The sequence below is a fragment of the Pteropus alecto genome, unplaced genomic scaffold (genome assembly GCF_000325575.1).
Source record: "Pteropus alecto unplaced genomic scaffold, ASM32557v1 scaffold79, whole genome shotgun sequence".
Lineage (NCBI taxonomy): Eukaryota > Metazoa > Chordata > Mammalia > Chiroptera > Pteropodidae > Pteropus > Pteropus alecto.
The window spans coordinates 16,761,688-16,781,751 of record NW_006494612.1 but is presented as its reverse complement, the minus strand read 5'-3'; the positions used below and the strand labels follow the sequence as shown (position 1 = coordinate 16,781,751).

The following is a 20,064-nucleotide window of genomic DNA, read 5'->3' as shown; positions in this document are numbered from 1 at the left end:
CTCAACCTTTTATTTTATAATACTTGGCTCTTGCCGAACACCTAAAATGTGCTATTTCTCTTCACCGTCAAAACAAGAAAGATTGGTTTTACAATCCCCACTACAGAGATGAAGAAACAAACTCAGACTTGCCCGATACCAGACAATTAATTATTGATAGTGACAAAGTTCAGACAAAGGTTTATTTAACTCCAGAAGCCACCAGCCTTTCTGAACACAGAACTCCTTTTTTAACACTAAATTTTTTTTCCTGCACCAGCTCATGATAATAGTTTTGCCCTTGAGATTCACTGATTTAGAAAATACATAACAAAGTCCTATTATGAATTCAGTAATGTTTTGAATTTATATGGTATGAATCAAAAGCATTTATATATCTTAAAAGTTGGCGTACATGTGTTCAAGATATTTTTCATTATTTTTGCAGTTTGCCAGTGGTTTGGGGATCACAATAATAGCTTCATAGCCCCTCAGGAGCCCAAGGCAGGGTTCAGAATCAGTACATTTCTTGCTCAGTGTAAGTATCCATTATTTCCATGTATGTAGTACACCTTCACCTGTACTTTTATACAGTGTTCTCTCTGTTTGAAATATCCTTCTTTCCACCTCTGTATAAACGAATTCCACCTTCCAAGCCACTCCTCAAATTCTGCCTCTTTAAGGAAGTTTTCTTTAATTAACCAAACGGAAATGAGCACTTCCTCTTGTGAATTCACACAGCAGTATTCAGTACTTCTCTTGTAGAACTGTCACTTTGTTTTATATACAATAATGTACATATGTCTTTGAATCTCCTTTAGTGCCTAATACAGTGCTTTGCATGTAGGTAGACACTGAAAAATTGTCTAACGAACAAAAGAATGATTAGGAATAAGGTTGTTTGCACACTGTACAAGAACACCACAAATAAGAATGTGCTAATTAACATCACAGACAAATATTAACTTATATAAAAGCATAGGCAGGCTTGGAGATTCCAGGCCTCCTGGCCAAGTTCTAGAGTAGTGGTGAGCTAACTCCTACAAAAACCCACATTGGGTCATATGGCCACACGCGCACATGCGCGCACGTGCGCGCACGCGCACACACACACACACGCACACACACACACACACACACACACACACACACTTAGGAGACCAATCACTTACATACTGGCACATACACCTGCTTAAGTTACACCTGTCCTAACTACACTCCTAGTGAAACCTACGATTACTTCTCTCACCTACCTGCACTTTCAAAGACTTGCTTTCCATTCCTCAACTTTGAACTTGATATAGTGTCCTACCATGGAAGTGGGAGAAGCAATACGAAGTATTTTAAAATTGTCTGGAGTATGTGTCCTGGTGTGGAAATAGGCAAAAAGTATAGGCAATAGTGTGTGCACAGAGCTGCTACCAGTGGTAAACTAGATAGCTCCCCTGGGAAATAGCCATTCATATTGTGACAATAAACTAGCTTTAAATTTTACTTGCAAAATGGAGTGCTGTTTTCTACTTTCATAAGAGCACCATATAGGCTAGCAGGCTCTGAAGTCAGAAAACTCTACAATTTAACCATCTGTGAAGACTTAAGCTATTTATCTTTCTGTACTGAGGCTTTCTCTTTTCATCATCTATAAAATGAGGATAATAATAATGCTTAATGCAAACATTGTGAGAACTAAAGCCTGGAAGCCTGGCACAAAGCTCTCTATAAATGTTAACAATTATTATCACTAGTTAGTGACAGTATGTGAAATAATTTAATAAGTGATCAGATGGTTTACTTTCATTTAAATACAGAAGCTTTAGTGCTTCTTAAGACAGAGACCATTATGGTTTTGAAATGTCATTTATCCTGTTTAAAGATAACAAGAATAAACTTGAAGCAATTGATGATCTGGTTATTACTTTAGAACATAATGTTTTCAATTTTAGAAATCAAGTTTCTTATTTGCTAGTATTTAGTACATAGTAACTGACTATGAACAACTTAGAAACTTGATTAATGGGGAATTTAACCATCATTTATTTAGTTTATTTATTATTTGTTTGTTTGTTTATTTATTTTTGTTTAAAAGCATAACTGGAAAAAATAACCATGAATGTGTTGCATGTAGAATGATGCATAAGGATATCATCTTATTTAAAAATAATTTATGATATGGATGTAAGTCATTACTATTATCAATAGCAAACATTCATTAAGAGCCAACTTTGAACATCATATCATAATTAAAACAAGGCTTCATTTGTCCTTGCTTTCTCCATCACTTACTGATTCATTTCTCTGCTCTCTTTTTCAACCAGACACCCCCACTAATTGTCTACACTATTCCCAATCCCTCCCCTACCTCCTCTCACACAGTCTATCAGGCTTTCACTGCCACCATTCCATCCAAAGTATTCCATTAAGGTGACCAATGACCTCCGTGTGACCAAATCTAAGTCACTTCTCAGTGCTCATCTTTTCAGTAACAGTTGATCATTCTTTTTCCCTTAATAAAATATTCTTCTCTTGGTTTCCAAGACACTACACTTTCTCAGCTTTCCTCTTACTTGACTGGCTGTTTCTTGGCTGCTTCCTCTTCTTCCATACCTTTCTTGTCACAAATGGGCTTTGGTCCTAGGTCATTTCTCTCTCTCTCTCTCCCCGCCCCACCCCGCCCCCCGCCACACACACACAAACACACACACATGCACATGCACACACACACAAAGCTGTGCATATTTTATATATGCAACTAAATGAGACTCTTTAGCTACGCTACTCTCTTGGTGATTTCACGCAGTATGTGGCTTTAAACACCATATCATTTTATTGCACTTTGCTTTATGGTGCTTCACAGATACCCATGTTTTTCACAGATTGCAGACCCTCCACCAGCAAAAAGGTTACAGTTTGCTGAAGGCTCAGTTGATGGTCAGACATTTTTAGCAATAAAGTATTTTTAAATTAAGGTATGTGCATCACATTTTTAGACATAATGCTATTGCGCACTTAATAGACTACAGTATAGTATAAACATAACTTATATATGGACTGGAAAAATAAAAAAAATGTGACTCACTTTATTGCAATATTCACTTTACTGCAGTGGTCTCAAACCAAAACCACAATATCGTCAAGGTATGCTTATTTATGCCAATGACTCCCAAATTTATATCTCTAGTATAGAAGTCTTCTCTGAACTCCAAACTTGAATATCTAACTGCCTATTCAACCACCCCATATACATGTCTAACAGAAGTTAAAAACATGTCTGAAAACAAACACTTATGGGGAGATCTCCTCTGTTTCTCCCCAAACTGCCTACCTTCTTAGTTGAGAGAAACTCCAATCTGCCATCTCAGGACGAATATTTTGAAGTCACATTTAATGACTTCTGTTTAACTCTTCATATCCAATTCATTAGGAAATTCTTTTTTAAAAAGACTATTATGTAAATTTTCAGACATGTCAAAATAGTCAAAATAGTGTCATAAACCCACAAGTCCACCACCCAGCTTCAATGATTATTGGCCAGTTATGGACAATTTTATGTCATCTATACCCTCACTCATCTTTCTTCTCCTTTTTACTTGGAAGTGGATCTCTAAAGGACATGTAGTCTTTTTATTTTATTGACATAATCTTTTTTTAATTTTTTAAAAATTTATTGGGGTGACATTGGTTAATAAAATTAGATTTCAAGTGTACAATTCTATAACACAGAATCTGTATATTGCATTTTGTGTTCACCACCCAAAGTCAAATCTTCTGTCACCATATATTTGAGGAAATTCTTTGAAGTACATCCAGAATCTGATGTTAACACAACTATCAATATTGACAGTCACCATCACCTCTCATATGTATTATTCCATACCCTAATGGGTCTCCCTACTTCCAACCTTTCTCCCACTCCCTTTATTGTCTGGTTGCAACACAGCAGCCAGAGTGATCCTTTTAAAATGTAAGTCAAATTATGTCACTCATCTGCTCAATATTCTCCAGTGATTCTTTATCCCACTGAGAGTAAAGGTAAAGTACTTACCTATGAGAACCCATAAGTCTCTACATTATATGCCACCTGCCCACCTCCATACATTCCAGTATCAGCTACCACCAATATTTCCATTACTACTTCTGCTCTAGCCACATGCAACTCCATGTTATTACTTGTACCAGTCAGGCATGGTCCCACTTTTGAGCCTCTATACTGGTTGTACTTCTGCCTGTAACACATTTTCTACTACTAGTCATACAGATTATGCCTCTTACTTCCTTCAAGTCTTTGCTCAAATGTTCTTCCCTGATGAGGTCAACTCTGACCACCCTGGCAACTAACCTAGTTAGTCTCACCCCCAGCATGTTCTTCCCTTACTTTGTTCTATTATTTCCATTGCATCCATTATCTTCTAGATATTTAAATATTTAATGTTACATAGTAATATCATTACATTTAAGTATTTAAATACTACATATTTAACTTACTATGATTATTATTGTCTGTTTCTTTCTCATTGACTGTAATCTTAACAAGAATTATTGTTATTTTTGTCTGTTTTTATTTCATTGAAGTATCTCTAGTGCCTTTATGTAGAGTATGAGGTATGTAGATTATGAGACACTGAGTATAATCAAGGACAACTCCAAGTTTCTTAGTCCAAAAACTGGAAGGCTGAAGGTGATATTTACTAAGATGGAGAACTCTGGGAAGCACAGGCTTAGAGCAGAGAAGAGCAGGCATTAAGTTCTGGGAATATTAAATTGAGATGCTATATCAATCTGTTTAGACTAAGCTTTTTACAGTAAACAACTCCAAAAATCTTAATGTCTTAAAACAAAAAAGGTTTATTTCTTGCTCACATTTGTGTCTACTGCAGGTTGGCTCTGGCTGCGCAGGCTTCATCTCATGACCCAGGCTGAAAGAGCAAGATATTTCTGGTGTGACAAGACGGAGGGAAGAGAGAGCATAGTGGAGCCGCTTGATGGCTCCTAAGGCTTCTTCTCAGAACTGGCATATGTCGCTTTAACTCACATGTCATTGACCAAAGCAAGTCCCATGGCTAATCCTGATATCGGTGGAACAGGGTTAAATATAATCTTAGGACTAGAAAAGGCAAAAAATATTTTGAATAATAATATAATCTACTATAGACGCCATAGATATCTAAGTGGCAATGTCATTAGATAGTTGAATATATGAACTTGAAGTTCAAGAGAGAAGTCCAGGCTCGAGATATAAATTTTAGAATATTTAGCATATAGTATTTACATTCATAAAATTAGAAGAGTTCACCAAAGAAGTTAGGATAGGTAGAAAAGAAAAAAGTTCCAAGGACTGAGCTTGGGATACTCTAGCATTTAGAAATCAGAGAAATGAAAAATGATAAAACATGACTGAGAAAAAGTGGCCTGTGAGAACCAGGAGGAGAACCAGGAGAAAGTGGTGTTCTGGAGGTAAAGCAAAGATTGTTTCAAGCAGAAGGAAGTGATCAATACTGTCAGAAGTTGCTGATAGGATGAGAAGAAGAGGGCTGGGAATTAAGTGGAGGTTCTTGGTAAAGCTGATAAAAGTAGTTTTGCTGTTGGGATTGGGGAAGAAGCCCAATTCTAGTAGGTTTGAGAGAGAATGGTAGTAAATGAATTAAAAGTAGCAAGTGGAACAAATTAGACTATTCATAGGAAAAAAAGAAAGTACATACACAAAGAATATCAGAGACCATAAGCTACACTGGTAAAGATCAGGAGAGGAAGAGATGTTGGAATGTCTGAGCACAGGAGAAGAGTGATTATTGCCAACTCAAAGTAAATACATATCATTTAAGTTTATCTACTCAGGTGTCTCCCTTTCCTGCAACCCAAGGAAGCTGCACTAACTCACCATCCTGCACCCACAAATTTACTCCACCTTTATCATATTTTAAATTTCCTTTCCTTGTATGTCTTCTCTAAACTTTTAATGTTGGAATGCCCCAGGGCTTCCTCCCTGCTCTTCTCTAACAATGTTACATTCACTCCCTTGATCTCATCCAGTCTCAAAGCTTTAAATATCTATATGCCATGACCGCCACAATTCTAACTCTATTCCACCTTTCTCCAAATCAAAATTCAATTGCATACTTGATATTTCCACTCAGAAGTCCAATAGATTGAACTGCTGGTCTCCCCACTTCTAACCTCTTTTATTCACAGACTTCTGATTGCAGCTGATGCAGAATAATTAAGAAATTTGCCCAATGTCATACTAGTAGTCAGTGACAGAACTGAGATCCAAACCCAGGATGTCTGATAGAAACCTGTGCTCTTAACCACTGTTGGATAGAAACCTGTGCTCTTAGCCACATGCTTTGACACATGCATATGTTCAATAGGTTACAAGAGGGTATGTCTAGATGTCTAGAACAGTCCATGTTTGTTAAATATACACATGGATTTGTAAGAAAAGGCCTGAAAGGATATATAACAATTATATATGCACTGTGATCTCTGGGTGGATAAATTATGGTTTGATGTTTTCTCTCTCTCTCTTTTTTTTGTTTATCTGGATATTTTACATCTTCAGTAATAAAAATACATTAAATTTATTATAAGGAAAACATCCTAACAGATTTTTAAAATTCAGGATTTCAGATAAACTTCATTTCCTTTAATCACTCATTCATTTCTTTAAATTTTATTTCTTCTGTTTCATAAATAATCTCATTCAATAAATTTTTGAGTTGTTCAACCCCGATGTCAGAAGTTTACAGGGCATTTTCAGGCAGATTTCTTGATATTCCTGGAGAGACGAACTATAGAGCTGCTATGACTATATGTCTGATTCAGTGTAGTATTTCTATCCATTTTACGGTGGGGATATGGTAAGCATGTTAGAGGTTTGTCTTAATCTCATAAAGTAGCATCTCAATAGCAGACTCCCCTTTTCCATATCCTAAATAGAAATTTCCTGAACATCAATACAAAGACCTAACCAGGCTTATATTTAGTAAATAGGAATAATTTTTTGCTCTTTCAGCAGTGTCTCAAGAATATTAGACTTTTCTGATGATAAAAGGTAAGCAAGCATGATCACATTTCTCCTTCCTTAAGAAAAACAGTGTAAAAGGAAATACTTAAGGTTAAAGTGGATGTTGCCTGCTACTAAATATTGCATGTATATTGGTCTCTACTATTGGAATGAGTGAACTGTCTAGGCAGAGGAAGAGGAGGGAGAAGTGCTTGTGTTTGGAAAGGAGAGAATTTTCCAGTTTCTAATTATTAAAATGCCTTACTTAAAGCTCTCTTTGAACAAATATTGGCAAGTGGCCCAGAATCCCAACTCGTGACTCTTTGAACTTTGCTAAAGGACTTTAAGGGAAGTCCTAATCTGTTGTTCTTAAATGGAAACTGTAAATCATTTGTAGTGAAGGAAATGATGAAAGAAAACAATCCCTTCTCCTTATAAGAAACTTCTCATTCCTGTTATTTCCTTGATGAAATATCTATTTAGTTGTCTACAGAATATAAAGCAGATACTTTTTCTTTTTTCATAATGCTTTCCTAAGAGCCATGTCGTCAAACAAATCATTGAAAGTAATTTCTACTTTTTATCAGGAATAAGGTTACATTTGGGTTTTGCATTTCTGAAAAAGAATTCAGAAACGTTTGATGTGACTAATACCATAATAGTACTAACTTATCTTTGTTTGGCTTTTATAATTTTTTAAGGCATTTTTATAAACATGTATTAATTTGATTCTCGTGACATTTCAGATAGTATATATTATTAACTCTATTTTAGAAACGGAAAAAATGAGACACAGGAAGATGAATCAGCCAACTCAGGATTATTTACTTGGTGGCTGATAGAGGAGTCCATCTTGCAGCCCTTTTAGGAGCACTAGGGGCACTTCCTGTTTTCCCCAAATGAACAAAAAATAGCTACTGTGTAAATCAGTATACCTCCATTATCATACGTTAATGTCAATTTTCTTGTCAAATTCACACCTGTATTTCTTCGTAATCTCAAGGCCAATAAATCACATCTACACCATTCATTCTTGTTAATTACCCTCAAAAATATTTTCTGTTTGCTCACATCCAAACAATCTATGATTCCTTTCCCCAAGGAATTTTTTCCACTGCTGACCTCTTTCAAATTTTTTCTTCTGTAAATAGCACAGTTTCACTGTAAGCACTCTAATCTATAATCTCAACCTCTTCACAGAACCATACCTTCACCTTCTTGTGTGAACTGAAACCTGGCATTCTGCCAAGCACATCACTGCCCTTAAGCTTTGACCAAAAAAAAAAAAAAAAAATTGCTTTTTCTCCCCAACTTCCAACCTGCTAAGAGAGATTTGGAAGCAGTGTTGGCAATCTCCTAGCTTCTGGCTGCCAGTTTCAAGTGATTCCATCCCTATCAATATGCAACTCCTTACCCTCTGCCCCCTTGAGTCTCATGCTACAGCATGAAACATCCTCACCATCGCCCACTGGCTACCGGATCACTCCCCTCAGATTCACAGAAAGCTTCAGCACTATTTAGTAGGGATTCCACCTTGGACAAATCATTAATTTTTCAGGTTTCAATTTCCTCAACTGAGAAATAATAATAGTTGTACCTATCTCATCACCATCACAAGTTATTATGAAGATTAATTGAGATAATATATGTAAAGTGCTTAGAATAGTAATGAGCACATAAGTGCTCAATAAATGTTTTCTATTGCAACTTAACTGCTTGATGCTGCTTCTATTTAATAATCATATGACTAAATAAGTACCAACACAAGCCCAAATCTACAAAGCAAAACATGAACCAACAAACATCTTTTTTCACCCCCTCCCTGGATACTGTCAATATAAGGAAGCCTCTTGAGAAAATACCTTTGTAAGTACCCAGAACCTATGATTATCATCATGTTAACTATTTGTCCTCCTCCTCAGAAGTAGATAGGATTAATAGACTGATTAACGTGTTATTGTTAAGGCAGGAACAGTAAAGATTTCATGTGACTTCTTCCCAGAAGACAGACTAGAAGAAAGAGGTAGGAGACATGAATAGACATCTCACAAACAAGAAAACATGAACAAATAAGAAATATATTCAAAGATGGTCATCTTCATTAGTAGTCAGGGAAATGCAGATTAGAACCAGAGTGAAATTGCACATCCTTGAAACTGACAAAAACTAAAAAATCTATCAGATATTGGACAAAGTATTTTGATGAGTATGTAAATGACACAATCACTTGGTGAAACGTTGTGGGGTTATCTTAAAAGCTAAATATTCTCAAACCCCATAATACAGCAGTTCCATGTGAAAGAGTGAGACTTTTTCACATGAGCATCAGAAGAATGATCAGAGGAAGACAAAACAAAACAAAAAGCACAAAACTGCAAGCAACCCAAACCACTGACAGGAGAATAAATAGTGGTATAGTGATATATTCACACAGTGGAATATTAAACACACATGCAAATGAAATACAGCTGCAACAATAGCATGAAGAAATGGTAGAAGCAATGTCGAAGGGAAATGAAAAAAGCATGTTTCTAACAAGTAAATGTCTATAGTATAATGGCATTTACATATATTAAGCCATTCTCATAACACATCTTTGAGGAAGGCACTATTCTCTCACTTTACAGATGAGGAAACTGAGGCCAGAGAGTTTAAGTAACTTGCTGATAAGTGGAGGTGCCAGACTAAAGCTAACATTTACTACACACTCACAATACCAGACACTTACTATCTTGCCTAGATTACCTATTTTATGAAAAATACTCCTTATAAAATGTCTTTCTTGATTTTTTAGACTGAAATATCTTCCTTCCTAATTCAGTATGACTTAGGACTGGAGAACTCAGTTTATCATATGCCTTTACATTCTTCTTTTAACCCCATCACCCAACCGTAAACTCAATGGATAGTTTGATCTTCATTTCAACAGTCTTCTGAACTATATTCCAGATTTCTCTTCTGGAAATAGAATGTGACTCACTGCCACTGCCCTTATGCCCTGAGGTCCTGGAACTTTCCTTAAATCCAGATTATTTAGAATGCAAATAACTAAGAAATCAGAAAATGAATTCTTAACCCCACATCCTTTCATCCTTGCGACTCCCCCAAAATCTCTCTCCTAGTCTTCTTTTACTTACACCCCTAAGACCCAAAAGGAATAATTTGAGCAGGTAGTGGGAGGATCCTTTCTTCATCATAACATTAAGAATAATGCTTGTAAACTTGTGACCAAGCAAGAATTTGTTTCTTCAACTCTAAAACAGAGATAATTATACTTAGTTTTAAGGATCAAATAAGATAATGTACATATAAAAAAGGGTGAAAATCTTAGTTTTAAGGATCAAATAAGATAATGTATATATAAAAAAGGGTGAAAATCATGATAAATAAATGTTACCCGTCTTCATTTGTCTCTTCGTCACTATTATTGTTAACATATCAATTCTTCCTCAGCAAGGCATTGTGACAGGTTTCGGAGATCTAGGCACAGAAGTCCATCAACCTTGCTCAGCTCTAGCCTATTTGCTGGAGGATGGTACTTATGGTAAACCTTCAGTTCTTGTCTCAAGACCTTTCCTGAAGATGTTGATATGTATTAACAAGATTAGAGGCCAGTGCAAAGTGAACTTGATCTTGGATGAGGTCATTTCTAAATGCTCTGAAGTATGGGGGAAGGGTATAATTTACCATAGAATAAGCAAAAGGATGCATTTTTAGATAAGGTAGAGGATAGTGTCAATACATACTTTTGGAAGGTGTTTAAGTGAGGAGTTAAAATCATGCTAAATTAACTTGATCTAAAAATTTCTGGTCCACAAGTTATAACAGAAATGATTGATAAATATGACTATAAATTCTAATTAAGAAATTCCTTGTGTATAAATAATGCATGTATTTGAATGCTCACTAATCAGTAAGTTATGGATTACTCAGTAAAATAAATGGACAAAGGACTTGAACAGAATATTCAGAAAAAAAGATACAAATATAGGCAACACTTGTGGGAAGATGTTCAACATCATTCATGATTATAAAATTAAAATAAAAATAAGATATCATTTGACAAATATTCAAAAGAGATTGACAAAAGATTGACAAAACCAGTATTAGTGAGGGTGTGAGGTAACTAACTGGCACACTCATATACAGTTGGTATAAAATAGTATAACTTTTATGGAGGAATAATAAATAGTATCTTTTGAAAAAAGTACATACATCCTTGACTCACTGCTAAAAATTATCCCAGAAATATAAAATTTATAAAATCACAAACTTCTCTATATAAGGATGTTCACTAAGAATCGTTTGTAATGGCACCCCCACCCCACAAAAATGGTCCATTAATGCAGAACTGTTTCAACAATGATAGATCCATGCAATGAAGAATGAGATAAGGCTATATATATTGATACAAAATGTTGTACACAGGATGTTGTTAAAAAGGTAAACCAAAGAACAGTAGGCATCATATGCTTCTGTTGATATGAAGATATAAATAAGTATATATGCTTAGAAATACTCTAGAAGAATACATAAGAACTTTTGTGGTTATTTCCTCTGAGAATGTAGGGAGGAAAATGTTTGCCTTTCACTGAATTCCCTTCTGTACTGTTTGAAAACTTTACCATAAACATATATTACTTTTATAAGAAACAAAAGCTCAGTTAAAAATATCTAAAGAGCAAGTGGGAATCATTACAATATGTCTGAAAATAGTTTTCAAAACTAAAAACGTTGTCTTAGAAGATTAACTTTCCTTTGCAACTTTCACATCATTAGTTAAATCCTCCATTCTGAGGAGGAATTTCTCCGTTATTTTACCTAACACCTAGTAGTGCTTACTTTATGTCAGGTACTATTTTAAGTGCTTTAACCATACAATCATAGGGTGGTTATTATTACTATTCCCACAGATAAAGAAAATGAGGCATATAGAGGTTGAATTACTTAACCGAAGTCACAGCTACTAAGCTCTAGTAGAGCTGAGATTCAAATCCAGGATGTCTGGCTCCAGAGAAGCCATGGTTTAACCACTATGTTTTACTGCCTTTTGAAGTCTTTAGAAGCTTTGTGTTCTATCTGGGTGATCTGATCACATGACCCGTTGAAAGAGACACATGCCATACACATACCCTCAACTCTCCCTGGGATACACCAGGTCAAACCTATCTACTTTTCTGACCCTTTGGAGGACCTAAGAGGAAAACAAGGTGCTGCAAGAGAACAAGACTAGGACTTACTTGGCATGGGGTAATAGTGGGGCCTTTTAATGGTTTTCAAGGGCGACACAATACCTCATCAAAGCATATTTTTGTAGAAATTTTATTGTTAATTGGAGTCTTCAAAGATGAAAGGGCTGATCTTAGTCAGCTGTTAGGTAAAATGTGGCTGATTCATCAGCCTGTGGAAATTGAGGTTAAGCCAAGGACTGCTGTGTGGATTGAAGGCTGAACCGATTGGCTAAATTCCAATGTTTTCAAAGTATGTCAAGGTAAGAATTTTTTAGCTGCAGAGACATGAGAAAACATGCCCTATCATTCAAGTTTGTTCAATGTGAATGTGTTTCTTGTTTGGCATTTCCTCAAGGGTATGTTAAGCTATATCAGTTACTTTTTGTAGCCCTAGAAGTGGAGTGGTTGATGGACCCTTGATGGGTAAATAGGACACTAAGATTATCTAATATCTATTATATCTTTTGATCACTCTTCATTCTAACAGCTTTATATTGAAAATTTTCTCCATAAGCAGGCAGGTTCTCTGAGTGTGCATGTAGTCATGTGGCATCCCAGTTGACAAGTTTAGTAATTAAATAGTAATTCAATTAGTCATTGAATAGAAAGAACTGCTGAGGAACTGCGGTTCCATTATTCCTTTGTGGTTCTGAGACTGGATGCATGATTCTGTGTAAGGAATAAATTGTTTCTCCTTCCAGTGGTCCCTCATGATGTATCGTGGATGGGTATCTGGTGAGGGATACGGCATCCTACAGGGCTGCCATGGGCAATAGACTGTCCAGTATGAGAATAAAACACATGCCAATGGCTAACGCAGGAAATCTTTGAGAAAGGCTTGGGCACTGGGAGAGGTTTTCATTACCTTTGATTAGAGACGAGCATCAATAATCCTATAGAGATCTAAGTTTTTTGTGTGGAAAGACTCTCGGGGAACTCAGCTTTCTGGTTGCTTTATTAGCTGACTAAGAACATTAAGACACTATTACTTCAGGTGGTGTGAAGCTGTTTGAAGACCCATAATGGCAGAGACAAATCAAAGTATTTAGAACTAAAGGGTCTCTTCTGGTGAGGAGGGAGTAACAATCTGAGTTTATTGTTGATGAAATATGATTTGGCTGTGCCAAATCCTGATCTCGATCTAGAGCTCTGCTTTTCAATATGGCAGCTACTGGCTACATATGGCTAAATTTAAATAAAGTAAAATTGAATAAGATTAAAAATTCAGTTCCTCAATCACCCAGGTCACATTTTAAGTGTTAACACTACTATGGTAGCTAGTTACTATCATAAAGGAGAGTACAAATTCTGGAACATCTCCATCACTGTAGAATGTTCTATTGATTGAGCAGCATTGCTCTAGAAGATAAATAGGTCACCAAAGATACTGTATCAAGAAACACCATTCTGATGATGTGATTGGGCATACCAGGAAGGCTCTATCTAGTTTTTATTTTGAACCACTAGAGATTTGAAGTAGGAGGGAAGGCAGCAAGACCTTAGACTTTGGAGTGAATTGTAAAGCCTGATTTTCACAGTGAAGTCACCTTCTTTCAGGGGATCACTATGCATACTGGTCACCAGCAAGGAAGTGGGAGCAGAGGATGGATGTTCTAAGGTTAGGGCTTCCACTGAATGAGACGTGTGTGACCTGATTAAGCAGAAGGAAGTGGTTAAAGGTACTTTTGATACTTTCATAAGTGGTGAGTGTGGCTGACCTTGAGTTTCTAGAACTTCCTTTGGCTTCTGACCTTACTGTTCTTTCTCTGATTACCTTCGTAATAATCAGTTAGGCATCCTAAGAACATAAATCTTAGCTTCCCTTTCTCGTTTAAGAGATTCTTAATGCCTTTCTCAAAAGGAAAGTAGTTTTATTAGTCCTGTTTCACATGCCTCTAAAATTTTAAAGGCAAGGGAAGTCAAATGAAAGGCAATACTAGTTCAGGGTGTCCCTGGTGGCTTGTAGCATGGGGATGTATCTAAATCATTTTCAACAGTCTGGTGAAACATTTGTTTGCCTGCTTCCACCCAAGTCCTTTGATGTAGACTCATGAACTGAGGAAGTGAGAAGCAATGAAGAATGCTTGAGGTCTCCATATTCAGAGGGTTAGGTGTCCATCATTGAAATTAGAAAGTAGGTCAAGAGAGAAATGTTAAAAGGAGGTCATTATTTAAAGAACAGTGAGAAGGGTTAAGAACAGGGAAATTGGTAGATTTTGAGCCAAGAGTTGTTCTAAGTAGAACAAGAGCAGTTTTTATGAATTGATGAGAGAAGAGGAAGGTGGCTACAGGGAATGAAGAGGGAATTACCAGGGTGACAATAATAAAAACAAACAAACAAACAAACATAAAAAAACATGAGCACTAGGCCTTATTTAATTTTGGATATTCATCATCCTCTCACACCAATAAAAACTCTAACATCCCATAAAATACCTGTTGAATGAACCGTCAGGAAAGAAAATCACACAGATGCATAAATTCCTTTATTGAAAATATTGGGCTAGCACTGCATTACATATATTCAATATCCATAAATGAAGGGCCACACATTTCTAATTGGACAATACTGCTTTAAATAGAGAACACAGCATCTGGATATGCTCTCACAAGTACATATAATATCATGGACTAAACTAGGTAGGAGTGAACTATATGCAAAATGACCACGTTGTTTGTTAATAGCATATGGTTACAAATGGCATAAATAGTAAATGTGATCATCATGAGACATTCCTGATATCTCACACCAACACATTATTTAATGAGCAGAGTATGGTTAAGCGGCCAGTATGTTGTTCATTGAGAGTTCTCAATAGTAGAACTCAGGGGAAAGCACACCCAGGCTACAGATTTAAGATGTTATAACATTCATTTAAACTTGCATGGAATGTGAGTGGAGTTAAATAACTCTTGATCTGACAGGAGGCCACTTGGCAATTTTCTTTATATGTATATATATATAAATAGTCTAAAGTAACAGAATAATCTAAAGAAAATACTCTGCCAGCTTAAGGCTAACATTCTAAGAACTGTTTTATTTTTCTAAATGCAGGTGTGTGTGTGTGTATTACTTGTTATTAATTTTTTCTTTCCAAGATCACTAGGGATGTAATTTTGGACAGACCACTTTTCAGCTTAGGCTACTAATCGAAATTTTTTTCCTTTAGCATACTTTGGCTTTTATAAAAGTCTGGCAATCAATAATATTGGTTAAATTTTTAACAAGGTTTTATTATAGTATTTAATAAAACTGTTTTATGATATGAAAATGGGTTGATGTTAAAAAATAGGTTTTACTTTTTATTTTAATTTTGGTATGAATGCATTTCTTTGTATTGCTTTTTTTAAGAGAGTCTAGAAACCAAAACAATTGGGCTAATTTGATATTTTTCATTTGACATAAAATATACAGAAATTAAAACACTCAGTCCCTATTAAAACAGGCATGTTTGTTCATGAAAAATTGGGGGTAAATTATGCAAAAACACTATGAAAATAAAGTTTTTATTATTAACACAAAAGATTTTATAAGAAGCAAACCATTTTCTTTTCAAAAGCAAGGTTGGAGTCTAGGTTCATAAAAGTATCTGTTTCTGTAAATATCTACTTGACTGAGCAATGGCTTATTTTTCTTTACTACGTTCAGAGTAAGTAATTAAAAATGTATCTTTTTAATAACTGAATGGAAAGCCGGCCTACAATAGTCAAATTAATGAACATTGATGATGAGTTTTTTTAAATTCAGAATTATGCATATATATATATATTCTGCTTAAGACCTATTACTCTAAACAATCAGGGCAAAAAAAATTCAATATAAAACTATATAAATCAAATGGAATTGTTGCCAAAACTTAGCACATATCTTTATTTCAAAATGTGACACATTGAAAGAAAAAAACTGGCAACACATTTCAGACAATTTACTAGAAATAATAAATAAAAGTTTTTAAAAAAATCATATACATATTCCCTTTAAGTGCTATGCACTTTTGATTTTTCTAAATGAGACTAACCTTTTCCATGGCAAACAACAGTATGCTGTACATTTTGGTAATGAAAATTATGTTGATAAATATACAAGGCATGTAAATATTTCCACAGTATCTTTTTTTTCACAGTTACCAAAAAATAAAAATTGCATTCAACTCATACATCTATAAATACTCTGATTTCTCACTGTATAGATTTAAAGAAAGTGAGAATACAAAGTCTCTCAACAATTTCGACTTCAAATCTCTTTCGTCAGTGTCTGCCCTCCACATGTACCTTTCAGGATCTCTCTGCAATGTGATCGTGCTCTGAGATGATGGCAGAAAGAAAGCATTATGGTGGGATGAGGCAGTCCAGGCTGGCGTTTCGTCTTCCAGCCAGCTTTAGGAGGGCTGATCAAACTCAATCTTTTAATGTTGTGTTTTAAGGCAGTCTGAATTTCACTCGAATGTCCATACCTCGAGGTCCTGAACTATGAAGTCTTCCTTTTTGGAAAGAATATCATTATTGAAAGTGCTGCAGGAGTTGCTTCGTCCATGGTATAAATCAGCATCTAGCCATAAACCAAATCTTCCCCTGAAAAGGTTAAAAATAAAAAAAAAGGTGGAAACATTTCAACCTCATGTGGCATACTTTCTGTCCTCCCTCATCCTGTTCTTCTTTCCTTTATGCTATAGACAGACAAAAACCCTAAACTTGTAAAACAAAGGGTACATTTATTTATTTCATTTAAATGACCTGTCTTTCCTAAAAGACAAGTGGTAGTAGTCACTCATTTAGACACATTAAATAAATCATTTTATCTTTGATTCTTAGTGGCATGTATTAGGCCACTGTCCTAATTAAAGTAAGCACATGAACTAGCTAAAATCATCTGACACATAGGTTTTGTTACCTAGGTCAAAACAGACCCACTCAGGTCAGGTGGTAAATTAATAACAATCACAAAAACCTTACCCTCCACCACCAAGTTCTAAAGAACTTATGTCTCCATTGATAAAGTATGAGTTTTCTCCACTCCACTTGAAGACCTTAGGGCAGAAACACAGGACAAAATACAGACATTTTAATCTGGAGAATTAGCAAAGAGGAAACATCAGGATAATACCTCTGTAACTACCCACTGGCTGAGAAAGGTCCTGATCGCCAGGCTTTCCCCACACTACGATGACATCTCCACAGGGGTTACAAAGCAGGAAGACCTCTCAGGCCTACGCTGACTCTGACTTGCGACCCCTTCCTGGATCCCAGATCACGCAGAAAGAACAGTTCTCCAAATCCAGGGAGGGATCCCAAGCAGTCTGTGTGCTATAGCCAGTGAGTGCTGATCCAGGCTAGAGAGAGTCAGACGAGGTTACAGGACAGCCATTGTTTCAATGACAGCTCCCTACCTCCAAACCCACCCATACCCCTGACACTCTGACATTGGGAAAGCAGATATTTCTCTCATCTAGGTACCTTGAAATTTGGGCTAAATGTGTAGAGAAAAGTTTCGCCTGTGCCATAATAGTGGTCGCTGAACTTGAAAGGATGAGTTGCGTATGCTCCAAAAATCTGTCAAAAGAAAACAGAAATGTTATCTACTTTCAAACCTAAACCTCCAAAAGAAAAGCTTTCTTAATTATTTTAACACAATCCTGTTTTGAGACCTTATTATGCCTCTTTTAGCAAAGATTATTGTTAAATTGGAGCTCTTAGATAAAAGGACCACCAACAAACATAAATCAAAACATCCCCAATTCTAATTGGAACCCAAGTGGCTCAGAAAACTTGTCAAAGGCCAATAATTATTTCAATTTTAAAATACTTCCAAAATCCACTAGGGACAAAAGTTCCTTTAGTGAATACAGAATACATATTGGGAACATTAAACGAGATGCATCTTGTACACAGAAATAAGTGGCTGAGAGAACAGTCATGTCTCTTAGTGTTTTATAAGTAGAATAATAGCCAAACATTTCCCCAGAGAAAATAATCTTTTCTCTCTTTTGATTTGTAAAAATGAGTTCTAACTATGCTTATTGAAACTATATCCTTAACATGACTAAGTCAATATGTCTTAGTTCAAAATAGCTTTTAAGAAAAAAAATTTCTATAATACTATGGGCTTTAAAGGTGACTTAGATGTATCCGAATCAAAGATTCTTCTATTTTTTTCTTATTGTGGGGTGGAAAGAACAGAATCTTCAGAATATGTGTGCCCACTGCCTCAGCTTCTCATCCCGCTCAGAGTCTCCTTAGTATTTGCAGGGGTGAGGGTTGGCAAGAGTGAGCATACATATATTTTGAAACTGCCCCTTGGTAATTCTGATATACCTTCTATTCCAAATCTCTCTTGAGAAACATTGCTTTAAATGCAGATTATCTGAAAAATGTCATAATTTTTCAAAATTATTTTAACTGTATTATAATCATTGTGGAATCTCTTCTTTACAACTATACGTAGTGCCTGGATCATTGAAATAGTAAAAAAAATAGGTAGAGTAGAAGTCTAGAAACTCTTTCTAACCAATGCTCTTCACATTTCCTGCTACCAAACCTTTCTGTAGAGCTGCTAAGAACAAACAAGTACAAAACAGTAACAAAAACATCAAAAAATCCATTTCCCTCCTTCTGGTGATCTTTCAGTAAAAGAACAAAAATACAACTGAGATAGACATCTATTTTTAAAAGCATATGCTAAAATATAACAAGAAAGGTATGACCATATATGGAAGAAAGTGGATCCCTTTCTGATCAGTGAATAGGAAAACCCATCCATACTCGTTTGTCTTCCACAGGATTCTAAATCACTATATTCTTTCTTCACTAAAATTTCTTAGCAATCATGTAAATCTGTTTAAGAACTGAGGATTCGATGATACTAAGGAATTATTGTTAATTTTGTTAGGTATACAGCATTTTGGTTATATAAGAAAATGTCCATTTTATTTTTTTCTAATTAATTTTTAGAAAGCAATCATGTACAATAATATTTATATAATAGCATTGTTGGGGTGATACCATTTAAAAATTTAATGTATTTGGCAATGACAGAACAGAGGAATCCATGGGAATAAATGAAGACAACCAGAAGTGATAAAAGGAAGATTAATATAACAAAATCTATAAATGTATGTTTGCTCAGCTTTAGTAGATAAAAAATTATATAAAGTAGTAATCATAAAAATTTATTGCTGGGTTTTTAATGTATATCAATGTGTCTAACAAATTACCTCAAAAAGTGGAACGATATCATAGTGCAAGATAGGAGCAGCACTTCTATACCTCACTGGAATTAAATTTGTATAAATCAGACGATTAACTGCATAAAAATTGTTCTGTTATTTTCCACAATGCCTTGTGGTATAAATTACTCCACAGTCTGATTCGATTAAATCTGGGCCCCTCTGCAGAAGTAGTTTCTTTGGCCAGCCAATCTTGACGCCAGGAAGGCTCTCCTTAGAGGTCCTAGAAACTAGATGGTCTATAGTTTAGCTTGTTGCCTTTATGGAGCTGCCAGCCTCCTCTTGGTTGTCACCAAGATTCGCATTGTTTCTAGAGTGCCCTATGGCTTGAACTTCCACACTCTTCTAAATAAAGTCAGTTCCTCTAAGGAGAGCTTCAGAGCTTTCTCTCTTATGGTCTGTCTCTTCCCCTGGAGCTAGGGGCTAGGGGCTCTGCTCTGGAGCCAGGGGCTGGACGGTGGTCTGCTTTTCTCAGATGAAAAACCATGTTTGATGAGCAAGATGCTGGGCAGGGTACCAGCTGGTCTTGGCTCACCTCACTTGGCATGGAACTTCTGCCCTACAAGCTGGGACAAGAGCAGTAGAGATGCCCGCACTCTTGGCCTGCCACACCTAAGGTAGAGTGTGCCCT

The 20,064-nt window shown here is 35.8% G+C and overlaps 1 protein-coding gene across 1 annotated transcript in view; it reads right to left on the bottom strand.

The window, feature by feature from the left end:
- Window positions 1-14,674: 14,674 nt before the first annotated feature.
- NCOA7 (nuclear receptor coactivator 7) overlaps window positions 14,675-20,064 on the bottom strand; it is a 125,851-nt gene continuing 120,461 nt past the window's right edge. The window contains exons 14-16 of the mRNA XM_006926146.3: window positions 17,665-17,760; window positions 17,164-17,237; window positions 14,675-16,782 (exon numbers count right to left, since the gene is read on the bottom strand). Of these exons, the coding sequence (XP_006926208.1) occupies window positions 16,647-16,782; window positions 17,164-17,237; window positions 17,665-17,760 (306 nt within the window). The 3' untranslated portion in view covers window positions 14,675-16,646. The remainder of the gene's footprint in view (window positions 16,783-17,163; window positions 17,238-17,664; window positions 17,761-20,064) is intronic.